This window comes from Ochotona curzoniae, unplaced genomic scaffold (assembly GCF_017591425.1).
Source record: "Ochotona curzoniae isolate NIBS_2020 unplaced genomic scaffold, NIBS_Ocur_1.0 contig_517, whole genome shotgun sequence".
In the NCBI taxonomy this organism is placed as follows: Eukaryota; Metazoa; Chordata; class Mammalia; order Lagomorpha; family Ochotonidae; genus Ochotona; species Ochotona curzoniae.
In genome coordinates, this window is record NW_024466454.1 from 7165611 (window position 1) to 7184805 (window position 19195).

At 42.3% G+C, this 19195-nt stretch overlaps 1 protein-coding gene across 1 annotated transcript; it reads left to right on the plus strand.

Annotated features, from left to right (window-relative positions):
- NRIP3 (nuclear receptor interacting protein 3) lies at positions 1 to 18452 on the plus strand. Its single transcript, XM_040988961.1, has 7 exons — positions 1 to 174; positions 14121 to 14300; positions 14770 to 14852; positions 16798 to 16937; positions 17530 to 17582; positions 17689 to 17783; positions 18052 to 18452. Exons 1-7 carry the CDS (start codon positions 1 to 3, stop codon positions 18065 to 18067), a joined length of 741 nt encoding a protein of 246 aa, XP_040844895.1. The 3' UTR covers positions 18068 to 18452.
- Positions 18453 to 19195: the final 743 nt, after the last annotated feature.

Below are 19195 nucleotides of genomic sequence, written 5' to 3' on the forward strand. Positions count from 1 at the left end.
ATGTTTTACTCAGGGCTCCTGACTGAGGGCGCCCGCAAGGAGACCGACATGCGGGACGCGGCGCCGCTGCGGCAGCAGCGCCGGATGAAGCAGGCGGTGCAGTTCATCCACAAGGACTCGGCTGACCTGCTGCCGCTGGACGGCCTCAAAAAGCTGGGGTCGTCTAAGGACACGGTGAGCCACCCCCGCGGCCACGCCCGCCTCGGCGTCCCCGCACACCGTGCCGCCTCCCGGGTCCGAGCCTGGAGTCAGCCTGGCCCACCGCTGTCTGCTGTCCCTCAGGCGCTCGGTCGGGATTCCTCGTGGTCTTCCGAACTGACCCTCACTCGCTCCCTCACTGCCTCTGCCCTTCCCGAACCCAACTTAGACCTCACCCTGCCTTCTTGCGCTGGGCTCCCCATCCTGGCGTGTATTCTTGGTGCGGAGGAGGCAGCTCTCTTGACCCAGCCAGAGGTGACTCCTTGGGGACGTGTAAGAACCCTAGGCAGGTGGACAAGGAGGTTTTCTTGGCACTCACCATATCCAGATGGTTGGTTGGTTGAAGTCTCTCGTGCCCACCCACCCCCATACAAAATCTCCCTCTTCAGTTTTGGTCTGTCTACTTTTGACCTTCTGTGTTAAGCAAGGGGCAAAGGACGAATATGACCGTTTCCTGACTCCCAGACATCTCTTCTTCATCCTCTTCTGAGAAGAGAAGATCTTCTTCATCATCCCCTCTTCATCATCCTCTGAGGAGGAGGAGGAGGAGCTCCAGCCCCACCCTCAAGGAGTAGGTAGAGGGAGGAAGCCAGATGTTCTGGCTCATTGACCAGCTAATATGTGTCCGTGCTTGGAGCTGGGGCAGGTGGAATCTTTTTTGTAGCAGAACAGTTCTGGGCTTTAGATTGGGGAAGCAGAGGACTGGGGGCCCTCGACTGGGATGATCCTACTGGCCTCTGCTGTGGAATGGAGAGGGGTGACCTAGGGCTACCAGGTTAAAGACCTGTCTCTCATCTCTCATCTCTCAGTCACTGTAGTGCTGTGGGGCCAAATTCAACTTTAGCATTGTCGTTGTATCTGGAGTTTCCTTGTGGTCGAATTGTTTTCCTTGAATTTCACAGTCGCTTTATTCATCATGTGGAAAACATTAGTTAAATGTCTTCTACAGTTGAAATAAATGCACTTTTTCTAGTGTTTTTGTTTTGTTTTGTTTTGTTTGGAGTTTTTGGAATGTTGGATTTTTGGATGTGGTTTTTGCCCCTGGTTCTCGGACACTGCCATTCTGTCCCCCAGAAGGCAATTGCGAGCAAAGCATCTTCCTTTCTGATGGCTCCAGTGACACAGAAAGTGGTGTCAGGTTCCCCTCTCTGACACTACCTAAATATGTGCAGCAGATAACTACTCCAGTTATCTTGGTTCTGATTTTTAAAAGTTACTTATTTCTATATAGTGTAGTAGTTCTGAATCATGCCAACCCACACTGATGAGTAATTGAAACGTATTCCTACAAGAGATGACTTTCTTTTCTTTCATGTGAAAGCAGTCTAGATTCACTGGGAAAGTCAAATTAAGTCTTCCTTCTTTCCTTCAGTCCAAAATAATCCTCAAGCCTGGGGCCTCAGGAACCAATGAAGAGAGAAGTATTAAGAGGCAAATTAAAATGTGGACTTTTTCATGCTGGAGTTAAGATACACGCATTCACTTGTGCTGGGTTGTCCAGGAGTTCCCTAGCCCAAAGAATTATCTCTGATTCCTCCCATGGAGGATTCCTCAGGCTGCTTTCTGCTAGGGAAGAATTCCATCTGCTGTTCTGCTCCCATCTGTCTCCATGGAGCCACCAGGACCTGATAACCTGGAACAGGCTTGAACAAGGAAGCATCTCCAGGATGGAGGGTACTGCTATGAGTGAGACCCACAGCAGCTGGTTGTGAAACCCTGACCCACGCTTCACACTTTCTGAACCTTGTTGTCATGGGGTTGGTTTCCCTCCCTCCCTGATCTCACATCCTTAATGTGCAAGCGGTTACACAGAAACCCAGACAGGCCAAGGTAGGGCTGGGAGAAATGCAAATGCTGACAGAGGCACAAATGAAGTAGTATGCTTTAAGCTCTTTTGAAGCTGTTGGAGCCTCAGTACAATCTTGGAAATGACCTTGGGAGTGCATGCATACTACCTTACTTTATAAATCTGTCTGGTATGATGTAATAATGTTGACTCCGTTTTCTCTCGCTAGAAGTAAAATTTAGAGGATGCAGAGTTGATTAAATAGCTCTTACCTTAAATAATAGAAGGAGGGTTAGTCTCAATCGAGGGTTGGAAGAAAGAAGGGATGGAGAGAGGACAAATTAGATTAAACCAACCCTGGGGGCTGAGCCGCTGTGAGCCGCCCTGGCTTGTTTTCCCTCATGCTAGTAACCCGTATGTGCATTGCACTGCTAAGTTTTCCGATTTGTCTACCTCATACTATCCCGTTTCTGTAATTTTTTTTGGTGAAATGCCAGACTGTCAGCCCCTGTTAGATTGGCAGGGAGCACTGGTGGGCAGTCAAAGGTGGTTATGTAAAGTGCTTTTGCCCCGTGCCTGTGTGTGTAGAGCTGACTGCCACAAAGACTGCTGCAGAAACCAATCTGATTTCTTATGTCTCTCAGTTTGTTTATCCTTTTATCTTACAGTGGTTTTTCTGTAAGAGTAAGGACTTATTTATTATTTTTTAAGGCATGATGAAGCTGGAGAAAAATATCTCCATTCTTGGAGTTTTGCCTATTATAATTTCTCTTGTTTTAGCTACCAAGGTCATAAAAAATCTCATTGTACTAACTTTTAGTTTCTAAAAAATCTTGTCATGTTGTCATGACATGTTGTCATGTTGTCTTTGCTATGTGAGGTTATTACTGACCTGTATGCCTTAGAACATACCCTTGTTTGGGCAATAAAGTCTTTTTCTGTACTATGATTGAGTCTGCTTTAGAAAAACTGACTAGAATTAAAAATGAAAGCCTGGCTGGAGGAAGGATGGAAGAACACAGTGAAGCGAACTGACCCTGAAAGACTTGGTCAGATACTAACTCAATTAGAGCATCCAGTAGAGGTCCCCTGTAGATGTTCATAATGTCCAAGGTTTTGTGCTAGAGAACTTCAAAACCCTAGAAGAGGATTAGGAAGTACCACCATATACCAGGTGAGGAATTCCAAAGCCCCAATTGTGTCCCAGTTATAGCAAACATTGTCTGAATACTTACTGTATTCGAGACAGACAGCCAAAGACTAGGTTCTAGGACCACAAAGGTGAAATTACGAAATTTATCTAGGGAATGAACAGGCTAACAGGAAGGGCAGGACAGATTAATTAATTTATTACACAGATATTTATTGAGCTCTACTATGTATCAGGCACTAATCTAAGCACCAGAGGGCTAATAGCAAACCATATCTGCTCTCATGCAATTTGTGTTCTTGTGAGAAGGCAGAAAATAAAACAAGTAGTTACATATCAAGTAATAATCAGTGCTGTAAAGAAAATAAACAAGTATAAGGGAAAGCAGTGGCCAAGCTGAGATGGAACTTGGCTCTTTTATAAAATGGTCTAGGAATGCTTCTCAAGAGATTACCTTTGAGGAGAAACAGGAGGAAATGAGGGATCCAAAATATCCTGCAGTTAGAGTGCTCTGGGCAGAAGGAGAAGCAAATGGAAAACCCTGAGGTGTCAATGCACTTGACATGATTGAAGAGTAGCAAGAAGGCCAGTGTGACTGCAGCAAAGAGACAGGGTCATTGGAGATAACGTCACAGAGACACACTTGGGAGCCAGGCTACTTAGAGATTCTTAGTCCTTACTCAGGCATTTGGCTTTCAGTTAAGAGATCCATGGGAAACTAGTGGAAGATTTTGAGCAGAGGGATGCTGTGACATGACTCATTTTAGAAAAATATTGTTCAAGCTGCTGGTGTGGATTAGACTTGTAAAGGGCAGGAATAGAAACAGAGTTTAGGAGGCCACAGTTCAGTAATCCAGGTGAGAGGATGGTGCCAGAGAGCAGTGTGATGGTTATAAACGGCCGGGAAGAGATCAAGTCATGGATACCTTTTAAAGTCAAAGCTGACAAAGTTGATGGATTGAATGAAAAGTCTTAAAGACAAAGTGGTCAAGGAGGACCTCGTGAGTTTTGAGCTTGCTATTGAAATAAGAGAGTTGTCAGTTACTAGAATGGTTAAGGCTATACAAGCAGCAGGTTGAAGGGAGAAAATGAAAGAAAATAAGAATCAGGAGGGGTCAGTGCCAAGCAATGGTTGTCTAATCCTCCTCCTGTGGTACTGACATCCCCTAAGGGTGCTGGTTCACTTCTGATCCAGCTCCCTGCTGTTGGCCTGGGAAGGTGGTGGAGAAAGGCTCAAATGCTTGGGCCCCTGTACCACATGGGAGAACTGGAGGAAGCCCCTGGCTCTTGGCTTCATATCAGTTTAACTCCAGTCATTGCAGTCATTTGGGGAGTAAACCAGCAATGGAAGATCTCTCTCAATCTCTCTGTAAATCTGCCTTTCAAATGAAAATAAATGACTCTTTAAAAACAAAAATAGCAAAAAGAAAAGAAAAAAAGGATAAGGAGTTTGATTTTTGAACAATGTAGGATTGGGCTCTTTATTGTTACTCAAAGATGGCATTTTGAAGAGGCATTTTCAGGAGTAGGTAGGTAACACCACCCAGCAGCCTATCCTGGTTGCCAAGACATTACTCTCAGGAAGTGCTAGAGGAATTCTGTGGAAGAAGTGATTGGCCTCCTCTGATGTGGTGATGGAAATGTAGACCAATGTCTGAGTATGGCATTATCACTCCCTGTGAGCCAGCCTAGCTTAAGACAGCATGTGGAGTAGGCTGCCTCAGAGTGCGCTCTTCAGAGTAAGAATTTTGTCTTCTAGCCCAGTTCTTCATCCATGTCTGAATCCTTTCTAACAAAACTTCCATCTCCACTGTAGGAAACTACCAACTCAGACCAATCCACATAGTAGGCAACAATCAGGAATAAAACTATTTTCTTTCTTTTTTAAAGATTTATTTATTTATTGGAAAGTCAGATATACAGAGAGGAGGAGAGACAGAGAGGAAGATCTTCTGTCCGATGATTTACTCCCCAAGTGAGCACAATGGCCGATGCTATGCCGATCCGAAGCCAGGATCCAGGAACTTCTTCCTGGTATCCCACAGGTGCAGAGTCCCAAAGCCTTGGGCTGTCCTTGACTACTTTCCCAGGCCACAAACAGGGAGCTGGATGGGAAGTGGAGTTGCCGGGACTAGAACCAGTGCTCATATGAAATCCCAGTGCGCTCAAGGCAAGGACTTTAGCCCAAAGATATTTTCTTAAAAATAACATGTCTGTTGGGTTATATGATAAAGGCTAAGAAACAACATAGAAGGCCTGGGGCAGTTTGGCAGCCTGCCTTAGCTAGATTCCCATATGTTTCTGAACAGTTGCAAAGCCAAGGACATCATGTGTCCCCATGGTGTAGAAGGGTCATGTGTCTATCCAGTTAATACACTGAGACAAGGTACAGATCTCAGTGCCCTTTTAGATACCCAGGGTTAGAGAGGGAGCCATGTATAGCAGGCTTGAATCTTGAATCAGGAAATCATGTTTATCTACAGACAGTATATGAGGAGCAAGATGATTTCAGGTCCTTTTGGGGAAAAAAAAATGGTATCAAGCTTCAATTTTGGGCTGTGCCTGAGAATTTAAAATACATGTATGCACATATACACTTATTCACAGTTGGATATTTACTGCATATCTGGCATGCTGTTAAATGCTTTGAATGGGGCATTTGTTTAATTCTCACAAAAGCACTGTAAGTACTTACTAAGTCAGCTTTGACTTTGAAGCATACGTTTCTAACTGCTACTCTGAGTATGGCTTGTCAGATTCTTCCTAGAAAGAACCAGGCTTTGCAGACTGAATAGTCCCTGCCTGAACTGCTTAACTCTGCTCTTGTAAAACACACACATAGTCAGTGAGCAGGGTTGAGCATAGTCCAATAGAATTTTATAAAAACAAGTAACAGGCTGGATTTGGCAGTCAGGGTATATTTGCTGACTCCTGCACTATGCAGCTCTAAGTGGTTGTATGTAGCTAGCCAGAGACCTTGGATACAAAGATACTTTTATTATTTGCTCTGTTTACCAGTCTAGTCCAGTTGTGAATCCATAGAAGGAAAACTGGTCAGTTTCTCTTTGGGTTCCCTGTGGCATGAGTTATAATGACTGGCAAAGGGACTTTAGGAGCTCTTCTTCACTTGGTGTTCTGTAACTTCCTTCAGCATAGACTGTTTTCTCACACTTCCATTTTCCTTCCATTCTACAACGTGTTTAAAAGTGATGTTTAGGAAGCCTGGTGCAATGGCTTAATTGGCTAATCTTCCCTCTTCAAGCAACAGGATCCTTATGCATCCCAGTTCATGTCCCAAAGCAGTGGAAGATGACCCAAAAACCCTGAGATCCTGCACCCACCTGCGAGACCTGGAAGAAGATCCTGGACCCTGGCTTCTCATTGGCTCAGCTCTAGTGATTATGGCCATTTGGGGAGTGGGCGTGGATGGAAGATATTTGTTTCTCCTTCTCTCTATAAATCTGCCTTTCAAATAAAATTAAATAAATCTTGAAAAAAAAAAACACCTGATATTTAGGGACCAGCATTGTGGCACAGCAGTTAAAGTCACTGTCTGCTGTCTAGCATACCATTGTGGGCAACAATTCATGATCTAGCTCTTCCACTTCTAATCCAGTTCCCAGCTAATTGCCTGGAAAAAGCAGTGGAAGATAGTCTAAGTGCTTGGGCTACCAGGATGAAGCAACAGGTTTCAGCCTAGCCCCGTACTGGCTGGCTGTTGAGGCTGTCTGGGAGTGAACCAGCAAATAGAAGATCAATCTCTCTTCTCTCCCTCTTCCCTCTCTCTAACAGTGCTTCCTCCCTCCCTCCTTCTCTCTCTTCCTCTGTAATTCTGACTTTAAAAAATAAATAGGGGACCAGGGTGATAGCATAGTAGGCCAGTTAATCCTCTGGCTACAGTGCTGGCACCAGTTTGTGTTCACTTTCTGTCCAGCTCCCTGCTTATGAGCTAGGAAGACAGTAGAGGATGGCTCAAGTCCTTGGGCCTCTGCAACCCATGTGGGGTACCTGGAAGAAGATCCTGGCTCCTGGCTATGGATCAGCTCAGCTCCAGCTCTTGTGGCCATTTGGTTAGTGAATCAGTGGATGAAAGACCTCTCTCTCTCTCTCTGTCATTTCTTCTCTCTCTGTAAAATCTGCCTTTCTAATAAAAATAAATAAATCTTTGAAGAATAATAAATAAACCTTTAAAGAAAAAAGAAGAGGTGTTTAAGCAAAATGGGTGCCAGATTGAGAAGCACTAGCTAATTCCACCCAAAGCACCACACTGTCCACAGCACCCCTGTCCCTCAGATGCCGTTGATGGTGATGGAGGAAGTCTGTTGGTCAGTATTTTGATGCCTCCATCAGTCACATTTCAGAAACAATAGTGAACCAGAGACTACTTGAATTGTTGAGGTTTAACATAAAGCAGAATCCGTGTTAGGAAGATTACCTGAGAAATGTGTCCAAAAGGCCACCAGAGTATCTGCAGTCCCTATCCTGATCATCAGTGCTTGGATATCATGAAGAGCATCAGGAAAACCCCCAGAAAGCCAGTGCTTCAGTCTACATAAGTAAAAACCACGGAAGCACATTTATAAAGCAAAAATCAAAGAATAGACAAAATTTTTAAGTGTGGCTATTGAAGCAATTCTTCAAGAAAGAGCTAGATCATATTGATCAGTAAAGTCTCTCTGAAGAATCTGAAGAAATAAAGGATGGAGATTTATTCATGCACCAAAAGCTGGGGATAGAGCATAATCTAGACAGTTGAGAGTCCCGCCTTTCTGGAGTGTGTGTGTGTGTGTGTGAGAGAGAGAGAGAGAGAGAGGAAATAGTAAACAAGTAAGCAAGCAGAATAATTTTGGGTGTGTGACTGTGATGAATGAAATAGTTGATTCTGTTAGTACTTAAAGAGATGGTCACACCTGGTATCACAACAGAGAATGGAGGACAGAACAAATCCATCAACTACCCAAGTCATGTGTTGGCGGTGAAAATATAGGCAAATGGTGACTCTAAGGTGGGCTATGTTTGTCAACCATTGGATTCTGGAGAGATTTCATTGTGCTTGGAATGGCAAGATTGGCAGCAATTCAGAACAATTGAACTATCAAAACTACTTGAGCAGTGCCCTCAGAGCATGCCCCACATTGGAGACCCTGGGATGGTTGGGAGACTGGGTGGGGCTTCTCCCTTTATCTCCCTCCTTCCCCCAGGCACAGGAAGGAAAAAAGAGAATGTGGAAACGGTGATGTTACCCACTTTCCTGTAGCCCTTGACCCTTTGCGCCCTAACCAACTATATAAAGATCATCAAAATAAAATAATGATAATTTTTAAAAATAAGAAAACCCAAAAAGTTGTAAGTAAATTATATAGTAGCATATTAAGAGAGAGAGATGGTCACTCTCTGGCCGGTGTGGGAGTCTCTGAGGAAATGACCCTTGAGTTGAGACCAGGAGGATAAGAATGGGCTGTTTGAAGTGTTAGGGTAAGAACATTTGAGGTAGAGGGAACAGCAGATAGATACAAGGGCATTGGAGTGGGAGAGGGCTCTGGAGCAAAGAGATAAGTGTGAATGGAGCAGTGTGTAGGTGGGAGCTGGAGAGAAGCCATGGCCAAATGATGCAGTCATGTAGATTTCAGTAAGTGAATTTTGTTTGAGGAATAATGCAAAGTCATCGAGAAGTTTCCAGTAAGGAGGTATATTATCTGATTTAGGTTTTATAAATTGTAGTTGGCTGTGCAGTGAATAAATTGGAGAGTGGCTAAAAAAAGCAAAAGAAGGAAAAAAATTTTTAAAGGGGAGGGGGCAGCACAATAACCTTGCAGCTACAGTCCTTACCTTGCATGTACCAGGATCCCCTGTGGACGCCAGTTCTAATCCTGGTGGTCCTACTTCCCAACCAGCTCCCTGCTTGTGGCCTGGGAACAGAAGAAATGAGGATGGCGACCTTGCACCCGCGTGGGAGACCCAGGGAAGGCTCCAGGCTCCTAGTTTCAGATCGGCACAGCTCCGGCCATTGCGGCCGCTTGGGGAATGAATCAGTAGACAGAAGATCTTCCTCTCTGTCTTTCCTCCTCTCTGTATATCTGACTTTCCAATAAAAATAAATAATTTTTTTTAAAAAAGGCCAAAAAAGATAGGAAGCTTAGTACCCATAAATTATGGTGGCTTGGATTGGATTGGAGTTAGTGAAGGCAGGAACTAGATTAATTAGATACTTTGGAAGAAGCAACAACACATAGTGCCTTAGATAACAGGTTAGGAAAAGAAAATCAATGTGTGTTGATGGTGCCATTTATCAAGGTTGGTGGAAAGGATGTAACCTAGAGTGCTAAAAGTGAACAAATATTTGGAACTCAAAGTGCATTTATTATAAGTGAGGCTTAGAGAAAAGTAATGCTTAGAGAGATTAATAATTTGCCCAAGGTAATTTGTGGCAATTGGCAATTTGTTAAAGTAGGAAATCTTCATGGAGAAATTAGAAAGATGAACTTGGAAAATACAATGAGTGGTAGTGGAAGCTTTTGAGTGCTAAATCAGCTGTTATATACAGCTGGTTAGAGAACCACTGTAGGGAAAGGAGAATATGAAAGTAATGTTTTAGGAGGATTTAATTTAGTGGTAACAGTAGAAACAAAGGAGGAAATAATGATAGGTGAAGAAGGCAAAATTTCACTCCCTGAAATAGGAATAAAATACAAGTTGAGAAAGATCAGCAGGACAGTTCAAGTCTGAGGTTCCTGTGATGTGTCGAGGTAAAGCAGTTCAAAGAGACAGCAGATATATGGGTCTAAAACTCAAGAGTGACGTCTAAGCCCAAGAGTCATTATAAGGGTAGTAATTTGTGTACTAAGAGCAAATAAAATTGACATAAGAGGCTATGAGGAGTGAGAAAAGCATGAAAGAAAAATGAGAACCACTAACATTTAAGAAATGGCCAAGGGTAAAGGAAACCTTGGAAACAACACAGAATAAAGAGAACAATAGTTTTAGAGGCCAGTGGAGGAGAGTTTAAGTAAAAATGCAGTGTTGAGTTCATTACAGCCTTGTTCCTACTGGCGAATGTGTGGAGACAACCTATAGGCACATTGGCAGTTAAATAGCTAAATCAAGGTCTGTTAGTATCATAAACTTAAATGTCTGCAGAGGATGTGCTATTTTAAAATGCAGAAAGGAAGACAGACATAAGGAAGTTAGTGCAGAGCTGGTTATAGGGTAAGCCTGGCATTATACCTGCTGTCTTTTCTGCATGATTTAGCCAATTAACAGTGGCTTCCAGCTCATGCAAAAGCTAAATAAATCATGTAAATACACATATTGGCTAAATAATAATTCACTTCCAGCCCTTTTTTATATGCCTCTGTATAGTTTCCAGATTTATGGAAAGCAAAACGGTGGAAAACATTTAACTTTCTTTAGTTATGGTTATGACTTTTCTGCCTATCGTTCAGGTTCCAGAGTTTTGTCAGCATCTGCCATTTTCCTTATATCCTTTACTGTTTTCTTTGTTCTCCAGAGTTTAGACATTTTTACTCTTTTACTATCATTTTAATGAGAATTTAAATTGGGAACAGAAGAAATGTACAGCTATGTTGTCGTTTAAAATTTGTGCATATATTTTAAAAAATGACCAAGGAAAACACAAGTGAGGGTCATGTGAGTTTGCTGACTGTAAATTTTCTGTTCCTCAGATATACTATGAATATTTCTTAGTTATGAAAAAGAGAATCATGTGTACTGACATTGAAAAACATGTTTCACTCATTAAATAAAAGCAAAGTTTCAGAGCAATATTATAGTTTGATTCTATTTTATATGTGTTTTAAAGGTATTGTTAATTTTAGAAGACCATGATTAGGCAGCTAGCATCCTACATGGATGCCAGTTTGTAAACTGACTGCTGCACTTACATGGGAAAAACAATGGAAGATGGCCCAAATGTTTGGATCTCTGCCACTCATGGGAAAGACCAAAATGAGACCCCTGGCTTTGGTTTGGCCCAGCCCTGACCGTTGTAGCCAGCTAGGGAGTAAACAAGCAAATGAAAAGTCTGTCTCCTCCCTCTCTCTTTTTCTCATTTTTGGTGTGTGTATGTGTGCCCTTCTTTCTCTAGAACTAACTTTCAAATAAGTAATGAATCTTTAAAAATAAAAAAATGGGGTCCAGCATGGTGGCCTAGCAGCTAAAGTCCTTGCCTTGAATGCGCCAGGATCCCATATGGGCACCAGTTCTAATCCTGGCAGCTCCACTTCCCATCCAGCTCTCTGCTTGTGGCCTGGGAAAGCAGTCAAGGATGGCCAAAAGCCTTGGGACTCTGCACCCATGTGGGAGACCGGAAAGAAGTTCATGGATCCTGGCTTCGGATTGGCATAGCATCGGCCATTGTGCTCACTTGGGGAGTGAATCATCAGACGGAAGATCTTCCTCTCTGTCTCTTCTTCTCTCTGTATTTCTGACTTTCCAATAAAAAATAAAATGAATCTTTAAAAATAAATAAATAGAAAATTAAAACAAAAAGGAATGGTTAAAAGGGCCAAATGCACTAGAAAGGTGAAATTAATACTGTGAAGTATCAAGAAAAATTTTAAAACTGTAAAGTGTCTACAGGATTCGAAAATTAGGAATGATCACAGTGTTGTGAAATGAAAAATGATCTCGTGAAGGAAATATAGGATACAAGAAAATGGACATAATGGTTTAAATTTTTAAGAGAGCATTCCAGGCAATGATATCGTTAAAGGAGGAAGTAGAATTGAAGCAAGATCTGAGGTTTGGGAACCAAAGGGATGGAGGATTTTTTTCCTAATAGCTAGGAACTTTGAATATATTCCATAGCCTATGGAGGAATGATCTAGGAGAAAGGGAAGAAAAGACAGAAGAGGGATGACTTCAAGCAGAATGATTTCAGAGCTTTTCTTGTCTTTCTCATCTGTTCAGTGAAGATTAGACTCCTCTGCAAAACTCAGAGGAAACCAGGAAGCTCAATGAAGAATGAGGGCTTTAGGTAAGAGGGCTTGGACTGGATGGACTTTGAAGTTTTTTCAAGTCTTCAGCTCTACAAGTCCAATTTATTTGGGCTGGTCCTACTAAGAATAGACCTCACAGAAACTAAGGCCCTGCTTTAATGTGGCTTGAGCTGGGAATCCAGGCTTATTAGTGAAAGAGATTAGAATGAAGAATTTCTGTTTCTTGAGAGAAGCAAAGCATTCTTCCAGAGTTGCATCACAAAATCTGGTAAAGTCAGCACTTCCGCTAGTCCCTTATCAAGCTAGAAGCTCTCATTTTCTTTTAAGTGCACTTCCCTTTTTCCAAAGACAATAATTTAGAGCCTGCTCTGCCAAGAACCAGTATATTTTTGGAATCCATTTCTTCACCTCACCAAGGTCACAGTGAGTCATGCTGTGAGTTCATTGCTCCTTAGAAATCTGTGAGATGGAGGATAATGAGCATCTTCAGTGCCACCCCCTGCCCCAGGAGGATTCTAAGCTCAAGGCTTCTAAGAGTGACGCCCTCCTCACCAAAGCCAGAATACCATCTGGTAGACACTTTGGGCTAAGCTCTATCCTTTGGGAAATTTTGGATGTTACCATAAACAGGGCATAAAAACTTGTCAAGTGAAATGGTTTCTTTTATGACATCTTTTGCTTTCAGGAGGCTGTTTTGAATAAAAACAGTAGAATATGACTGTCTTTCCCAGGGACCCCCTATCAAAGGACAGATTTGAGCTTACACTTTTCACATATATATTTTTTGTAAAGATTTTTTATTATTGATTACATTGCATTATGTGACACAGTTTTATAGGTATTGGGATTCCCCCCAGCCCTCCCCAAACCCTCTCCCCATAGTGGATTCCTCCACCTTATTGGTAAAGATTATTTTTTAAAATGAAAGGCAGATTCACAGAAAGAAGGAGAGACAAAAAGATATTTCCTCCACTGGTTCACTTCCCAAGTGGCCGCAATGGCCAATGCTGAGCTGATCTGAAGCCAGGAGCCTGGAGCTTCTTTTGGTTCTCCCACACAGGTATACGGTCCCAAGCTTTGGGCCATTCTTATTGCTTTTCCAGGCTACAAGCATGGAACTGGATGGGAAGTGGGGCTACCAGGACATGAACTAACACCCATATGGGTTGCAGGTGCATGCAAAGCAAGGACTTCGGCCACTAGGCTGCCATGCCAGCCCACTTTTCACACATACTAAAGGTTAATTAAGTCTTCTAATTCTTAGTTGGTGTCAGCCTCTTCTGCACACCCACTTTTTTGTCCATTGAAGGAATGACAAGATGGGGCAAGAGTTTGTTACCAAAGGATGTCAGTGAGTATGATTTCTGTGGGTTCTGCCAGATTCTGTATTGTGTCTGCTGATGATGTTACTTAGAAGGTGTGAATTCTGTCTTCTCATCTCAACTACCCCTCATATGACTCAGTCCATGGGAGGGCCAGGGCATGAAACCATGAGCAGGCTAGGTTAAAAAACTGAATTGTAAGATAGTGAGACTTAAAACAGAAGTAGATAGGGATTCTGACTTCCAGGGCAAGTAGATTTCTCCAATCAGGGAGAAATAAGCTGTCCTTTTTATAAGACACTGACTTACAGCCACATGTGAAGATATAGTGATCACTTCTTCCAAACTAAAGCTACTTCCCCCTGAAGTCCCCCTGTAAGGAGAGAAAAGGCACTAGGCTGAGGTTAGTCCAAATCACAGAGATCCCACAGTCCTCTGGAGCTGGAGGATACTCACTGGCCCTGTCCACATTTCTCAGTGTCCTGCCTTGCTCTTTCATTCATTCAGAGTGGCCTACTGCAAACTGGTTTATAGTACTTCGCTCTGACGATACCAATAAAGTCTCCCTTTACAGCAATAATAATAAATAAGTAAAGATAAAGCTCAGTTACTTGAGTCTCCCTCATTGTTTCTGTGGCACCTGGGGAACAGTGGGACAAAGGGGAAGTGACCTGTCACTGAGAAACTTCTGCTTTGTGTTCCCCAAGCAACCTCACAACATTCTGCAGAGGCGCCTCATGGAGACCAATCTATCTAAGCTCCGAAGCAGTCGTATCCCTTGGGCCTCCAAGACCAACAAGTTCAGTCAAGCTAAGGCTGAGGAGCTCAAGAAGTCTCAGGGGCTAAAGAAATCTGAGGAGGATGACATGATTTTGGTCTCTTGCCAGGTAAGGTTAATATTTTCTGAAAAGTAGGATTTATAGCCTTTGATCATTCCAGTCATGGAGTCCTATCCTCCAAGGTTTATGGAGTATGGATCTGATCATGAATTCCTAAATGAGCTTTAAGGTGTATGCAGTGTTGTGTATGATGTGCATCTTCATGGAAGACCAAAGCTTTCAACTGGTTTTCAAAGGATTTTGATTAAAAATATCCAAAGATTATGAGCTACTTTATATATAGAATGAAATACTCAAAGTCCCTTGGGATCTTCATCTTCTATCAGTCCTGGACCCATCAGAAAGATCCAATGAAAGGCAGATTGAGCAGTTTGTAAAGAAAGGATAATACTCACCCATAATTGGGGAGCATGTGTTCCAGGCCTGCCTTTCATTTGACATCTGCTGCCTACCCTCTGCATCTCTTTTCCCTTTTGCTTTTCTGGCTCCTGCTGAACAGTACATTTCCTCCTCACAGTGTGCTGGAAAGGATGTGAAAGCCTTGGTGGACACAGGCTGTCAATATAATCTCATCTCCTCAGCCTGCGTGGACAGACTGGGGTAAGTAACCACTTGTGCTACATGCAAGTCAGATGTGAATGCACTTTTTGCTTGAATCTATTTTGAGGTTAGAAAAATTCTCAAAGGGTCTCCACAGAGGCTCTAAGAGAGCTTGGAGGGCTCAGACTGCAAACAGAAACTGAGTCTTTTGAAGAGCAGAAGAGTGGTGGATTGTCAGCTGGGAGAAACCAATGATCCAGGAAACCTTGGACACACCTTTAACTCCACCTGTTAGGTTCTGAGGAAAGTCTTGTGGGTACTGGAATGAGTGTGTAGTTCATTATGTGTCCTGTCCTGTTCTACCAAGTAGCAAACTAGAAGGAGCTGTCTTGTTAGTGGACCCCATATGAATAAAAACAGAAATGTAGTTGGCCTTAGCTTACTCAGGCTCTTTCTGGGTCATACTTCCCATCCTCAAAAAGGACTGCTGTTGCTCCTGGGCCCGGCCCATTCTGGAGGTAATTAATCATTCGTTTCTTAGTACCTTTCTTCTCTATGAAAAACATATACAATCAGATCCTACTGTTGCTCCTGCTAGGGACAGAGTGTGAAGCAGATATCTGTTATAGGGTTCAGTTGTCTAGCAATTGGAATTGGGTTCTCATTTTGTCAGAGAAAGCCATTTTCCGTCTTACCTCCTTTTAACTCAGCGTCTACTTTTCTTTCTTTCTTTATGCCTATTATTTCCTCCAAAATACCAGATGAGCCCTGAGGTCTATCCTACAGTCAATGGAATCACCACAATATTATTTTCCTTATGTCTAGCCCTAAGTACAACAATCTGTTTCCCAACCCAAAACACTATAATGAAGCCATTACTAACATAGATTTAGTGACTTTGTTCAAGGTACCTGGACTGTTAGGAAGAACTTACACAGTGCTTTATTTCTTTTGCTGGTGACCCTTGCCATGTGATCTGTTCTTTGTTATGTCTGCCCTGTCCTCATTCCTCATCATCACTGTGACTCTTTGGCCCTATGCATGCTTTATATTGCTCTTTCACAGGGAGCCTAGATCTCAAGAGTTCTTGTGGGAAAAATCCTGAGCTGCTTGGTGTGTCGAAGAGATGAGATGTAGTGCAGCATGATGGTTCCAGAAAGACTAATAATGTCCTGGTACCTAATTAGGCAGCTGGCTGTCATGATTCCAGAGGAATTAATAACTGTCTGTAAAACTACAATTATCTTTTCCTTTTGGATAGGCGATAATGCAAAAAAAAAAAAAGAAGAAGAAGAAAGAAAGAAAGAAAAAGAAGAGAAATAGAAGTGTTGGCACAGAAAGTCCATAATTAAGTATTTATCCACCAACCCGTAATAGCTCAGTGCTAGCTATTCCAATCAGCTTTACATAACTGTGGAAAGCCCTGGTGTTGTGCGTTTTGCTTCCTCCTCTGCATAAAGTAATGAGGACTTTCTCTGTGATATTCCTTGCTGTTACCAGTTACAATACTCTGAGCAAAAAGTATTTGTCGCTCTTTAACCTTAAGCCTAAGAGAAACTGATGATGATAGATTAAAACTGAAAGGACAAAGAGAACATTAGATATTCAGCAAAGAGTCTTCTAAGCTTAGGATTAACCTGCCCTCTCTGATTTCTGTTACCCACAGGTGGGTAAAAGGACATATTAGCTAGACTGCCTCACGCATAGGTAGGGATATTAAGATGCAGAATAGGATTTTCTAAATGTGTCATGTTCCCTCCTTCACTAATACAGAGATAGTGGTGTACATCTTTTGTGAATAGGAAAGGAAACTAGTCTTTTTATGTCCTTAATGCTGTGTTTAGGATAAAGTACAGAAATATGTAGGCTGCATTGCCCTTTTCTGGTAAATCATCACCAAAAAAAATCCCAGGAGAATTATAACTGTAGTTCAAAAGGTAGGCAGTGCCAGTTTCTACCAGAAACCCCTGGCAATGTAATGGTGGTGTATTCCTCTCTGGTGCAGACTCAAGGAACATGTCCGATCTCACAAGCATGAAGGAGAAAAGCTTTCTCTTCCCCGGCATCTCAGAGTAGTGGGCCACATTGAGCACCTGGTAATCACACTAGGCTCCCTCCGCCTCGACTGCCCAGCAGCTGTGGTTGGTGAGTAGAATTGGAGAATGTTTCTATGAACCTTTATATAAACCTTCTCTCTAGTCCCTCAAAACCCTCCTGTAATCTCACACCTATAGACTTCTTCAAAATCCATGGCCCACATGTTCCTGCATTATAGAACTTGTTCCATTTTGCCCTCCAGCGTATTAGATGGACCTTGACATATGGTCACGACATGCTGACAGTCACTCAGAAAAAGAATGATGGAACTCAGATTTTAATAAAGTCAAGGAACAAGAAAATATTTTTGTGGACAGGTGAAAATGTGCCCTGAGAGCTTTCTATGCTAGTTGATAACAGAGGGCAAGATATTCCTTCTTTGCCATGAATATCATGATAATTTCCCCCCACCTCCTGCACCTCCTTTATACTTTCTATTCTAAGTTCTTGATTTTAGTATAAAAAAATCTGAGTTTGAATCTTGACTTTATCACATTTGAACTTGGAAAATTACTCAACAGATTTTTATTGGGTTGGCTGATTGGCTGAATGGATGGATGAAATCCCAACAATGATATGGCTCCCTTCTGAACCAGTTTGGAAATGGTTAAATCTTAGTTTTGTTTTTTGTTTTTATTAGAGGACAATGAAAAAAACCTGTCCCTTGGGCTCCAAACTCTGCGATCCCTGAAGGTAGGATTGATTGCATCTTCCCTTTGGTACTCTGTAATGGGGATTATCTTTTATGGGGAGCTATAGTGAGGTCATTGATAGAGGATCAGTGATTCTTTGTTCTCAGTGCATCATAAACTTGGATAATCATCGGCTGATCATGGGGAAGATAGACAAAGAAGAAATCCCTTTTGTGGAGACAATTACTTTGAATGAAGACAAGTAAGTACCCAAATGAGTCAGGTCATGTCCAATACATTGTCTCAAGCTAGAAGGTTCCCAGATATGGCATGGGATCAAGACTACCTCTTCCCACCCCCATAATTCACTATCATGCATAATTCTGTAGCCCACATTGCAGAGTGAATAGCAACTATACCACCCAATGTTGGAGGAAATGAGTAACTTTTAAACCAAAGCTTTTTTTTTCTTGCCCTCACTCTTTTTTGAATTTGTTAACATTTTTTCTGATATTTCTTTCTCATTTCAGCACTTCAGAGGCATAACCGCAGCCTGTAGTGTGTCTACGTTTGTGCATATGTACCAGGTTAACTGAGAAAACTGGGTTCGAACCAAATACAGTAGCAACTTGCTGTGGACCAAGTTCCTCCCTCAAATAGAAGCCCCAGGGGTTCCTTTCCACCCAGACCTCTCTAGACTATAGTCTGTGCTTAGAGAACTTGTCTGGTTAAAGCCATTGTTTTCTACTCCTTGGATCACTTAATTTATTAGAACTATAGACCTTTTTTTTGACACTGCCAGGTCTTACTTGTGGCCTATTTCTTGCTTCTTTCAGGAGTTCGCTTTTATTAGTCAAATATAGGAGTTACCTGTTTCTATTTCACTGTAGATACACCTGGTTCTTTTCCTGTAGTTAAATTGTATAATAAACAGGAACCTGACCTTTACCTCCTTTCAGCTATTTGAAAGAGGTACTTGATATCTTTGTCATGGCATTTAAATGTTTTTGCATTATTCTGCTGATTGCTCCAGTATGATTGAATCAAAGAGCCCAGAGTGATCAACCAGCCCAGCTCTTCCATTTAAAGGCCCATAAAAGCAACCTGATTGTCCAAGCTTATATGTTGCATCTGTGGCAGAAGGGACCTAAAACTCAGATCTGACTTCCAAATCAAGGTTCCTATGTTGCATCATATCTCCAAGCTGAAAGTGTGATGAAACTGCAGAGCAGGTGACAATGTGCTTTCCAGAGAGATGCTACGAAGATAGCATCCCTCCAGCTGGCCCTCCCTCCTGTGTGCCAAGCCCATGAAGAATTCACTAACCCAAAATCAAACCCCTTTGCTTCATACCTAAAATATGAGGGTATGAAAACAAATAAGATCTCCTAGAGGAGAGGGGCCAGAAGGAACCACAGAGGGAGGAGTTTCAATCCCTCTCTGAAAAGGAATTGGAAAACTCAGTAATAATCTATGTACTGTTGTGATTGCCCCCAAGGTCCAGGCTGTGTCTCTGCCTTGCTTTTATTTATTTATTTTTTTAAAGATTTCTTTATATTTTTTGGAAAGGCAGACATGATTTATGGAGAGAAGAAAAACGGAGAGAAGGATCCTCCATCTGCTGGTTCATTCCCCAAATGGCTGTAATGGCCAGAGCCAGTCCAAAGCCAGAAG